The sequence below is a fragment of the Phaseolus vulgaris genome, chromosome 11 (assembly GCF_000499845.2).
Source record: "Phaseolus vulgaris cultivar G19833 chromosome 11, P. vulgaris v2.0, whole genome shotgun sequence".
Taxonomy (NCBI): domain Eukaryota; kingdom Viridiplantae; phylum Streptophyta; class Magnoliopsida; order Fabales; family Fabaceae; genus Phaseolus; species Phaseolus vulgaris.
In genome coordinates, this window is record NC_023749.2 from 31,287,784 (window position 1) to 31,290,424 (window position 2,641).

Sequence of the window (2,641 nt, forward strand, 5' to 3'; positions counted from 1 at the left end):
CTCGCTATCCGACTTATTGTTCTGAAACTCAGGGAGGTAGAGAAGGATCCGAAAGGCGCCTCTACCCCCCAGATGAGGGAACAATAGCCAAGTTATGAAGGCAAAGAAAGCTTACATCGCCAGAACCCTATGGCGATCAGAAGATTTCCAGGCGATGACAGGAGTAAAGGCTAACCTTGCCGGGCATATCAGGTAAACTGTATTGTGATACCAGTTTAAGTTAAAACCTGCTGCCTAGTAAGTAACTAATTGCCTTAAGTTTGCAAGTTATGTTAAATGTCATCGCTTGAAGGTTAATGAGTCGCTCAAGTTTTACTTCGAGTTAACAGTTCGATAAATTGTTATGAGATTAATGGCTTGCTCAAGTTCAAAGCGCGAGTAAGAGAGCAGATGAAGGATAAGGAACGCGAAGTAAACAGAAAGACGAGGTGCAAAAAGCAGAAGAAGTTATATAAGAGCAGTATCAGTTCAAATACATAAGAAGAAAAATTACAAGTAGAGTTTGTACAAACAGAAATAAGCGCCAAGTTTTCAAAGAGCAAAGTGATGGAGGGAGACCATTAATCTTCAGAGGGAACGATCTTCCCATCCACCACTTCGTTGCATATTGACACCATGGAGAGATCGAGCTCGGGATATTGGCACGAGACTTGCTCCAAAGCGGCGTCGAACCCGGCGGCAAGGACTTGGGCGGAGTTTTGCTCAAGCTCTTCGGTTTGTTTCTCCAGCTCGTCGGTTCGTTTCTTTAGCTCTTCAGTTTCCTCGCGAGCTTGAGCAAGGTCTTCAGCAACCTTTTTGCCTTCGTCCCGCGCCTGGGCCAGCTCTGCAACGATCTTCTTGTTTTCCTCTTGAGCCTTGGCGAGCTCAGCCACGGTGTCACCCCTCTCCTTCTCGACCTTCCCGAGGAGCACCTCCCGATCTGCTGACCTTTTTTCAAGGTTCTCCACCTTGGCCGCATCTGCTTTCATTGATGCCTCCAAGTTGGCCACCTTGAGCCTGTAGGGTACCAGCTTACTCTCCAGCTCAATTTTCTCTTGAGCTAGGAGGTGCAGTTTTTGGCGCAGGTCGGAGGCCTCCTTTCGTGTGCCCCTTAGCTCAGCGTTCATGGCGTCCTCCACCCTTGAGTGATCAATTTCTGCCACCATCAGGTTGCAAGACAGTTTTTCCGCCTCAATCCTTGTCAGGCGGTTCTCCTCATGGAGCGCTGAGTTCTCGTCCCGAAGCCTTTTGTTGGACTCCTCCACAACTTTTGTTACGATTAAGGGGAGATCCTCCGCCATCATTTTCAGCTTGGCCGTGAAGGGCCCCAAGGCCTCGTCGACAGAAGAGGGGCGACTTAAGGTTGTTGCCGGTGGAGGTGCTGGAGGAGCTTGGTGCTGACTTTCACCACCACCCTCTTTTGTTTGTAGGGCGAGGGGGGCTTCTTGGCGTGGTGGTGAAGTCGGAGATTCTGTTATCAGGATTGGCGAGTTATGGCCACCCTCATCTCCTTCTGGTGCAGCCCCAGCGATAGAGGTGGTTGAAGGAGGACCCTCTCCAGTAGATACGAATGGCATGGAGGCGCTTGGAGGATTCTCAATGAAATTAGGCTCGTTGTGTTCAACCACAGGGGGCACAACAACCAAGGGTGTTTCTTGGACTGGCGGTGTTGGAGCTGAAGGAGACGGAGGCGTTGGTGTTGGGAGAGCGGGTGGTGAAGAGGGTGCCACCCTTGTTCTTTTGGTGATGAGGCCGTCTTCAGTCGCCTCGTCATCCTCTTGTACCACTTGAGGAGTTTTCCTCTTTGGCTTCCTTAAGACAAGTTTTTTTCTTTGAGGGGCGGGTAGTGTCTCCGAGGGAGTTGGACCTTGGGGAGGAGATCTGCCCTGAGCAGCGGCGATCTCCACCACCGAGTTGGGCACGGTTTGGGAACCCGTTGCCAACTTGTGGGATCGGGCGATCGCCCTCAGTTCAGCTAGCTTGCCTTTGCCCAACATGAAGTATGCACAGGGTAAAAAATAGATGAGTAAGCACAAAGGCAAAGGCAAAATATACGAGTATATGCACGAATAACGCAAACAAGTGGCACATGAATTGAAAGCCAAGACCAATACGCAACAAACAGGACGCCCAATGATAGATGGTAGAAATGCGAAGTCAGTACCAACACAAAACGAAAACCTTGGTGTCGAGGTCAGGGCTAACCTATGTGAGCTTCAAGTTGGTCCTCGAGGAACTCTAAGGAGATTATTGAGGCGGTGGGGAAGGTGATGTTGGCGGCTGCTACACTTTTCCAGAAGAGGCAGAGATCTTTGTCTAGCTCGCCCATGGTGTCGGGACTTCTGGGCCTCCTAAAGCTTTCTTTGGCGTCTTTGTTCCCCTTGTGTACCCAGTACAAGGGGAAGCCGTCAAGCAAGGAGGAATCTTGGTCGTTGGCACACACCTTCACGAATTTCCCCTTCCAATCTTTGTAAGATTGCTGGAAGATTGAGAGGATTGACCTCCCAGCAATCCCATTCAGGCTAATCCAGAGGCGGTCTCCGGGATTCTTAGCTTCGAACAGGAAGAGGAAAACATCAACTGAAGCTGGTAGTCCCAGGTATGCGCACATAATTTGGAACGCCCTTACGAACGCCCAGCTGTTGGGATGAAGCTGGGCGGG

At 50.4% G+C, this 2,641-nt stretch overlaps 1 protein-coding gene across 1 annotated transcript; it reads right to left on the reverse strand.

Moving 5' to 3' along the window:
- Positions 1–560: 560 nt before the first annotated feature.
- Positions 561–2,308, reverse strand: LOC137839227 (uncharacterized). The gene is made up of 3 exons (XM_068648354.1): positions 2,185–2,308; positions 1,016–1,963; positions 561–958 (listed from the first exon to the last, which is right to left on the reverse strand). The coding sequence occupies exons 1-3, from the start codon at positions 2,306–2,308 to the stop codon at positions 561–563; spliced, it is 1,470 nt and encodes a 489-aa protein (XP_068504455.1).
- Between the last annotated feature and the right edge of the window lie 333 nt (positions 2,309–2,641).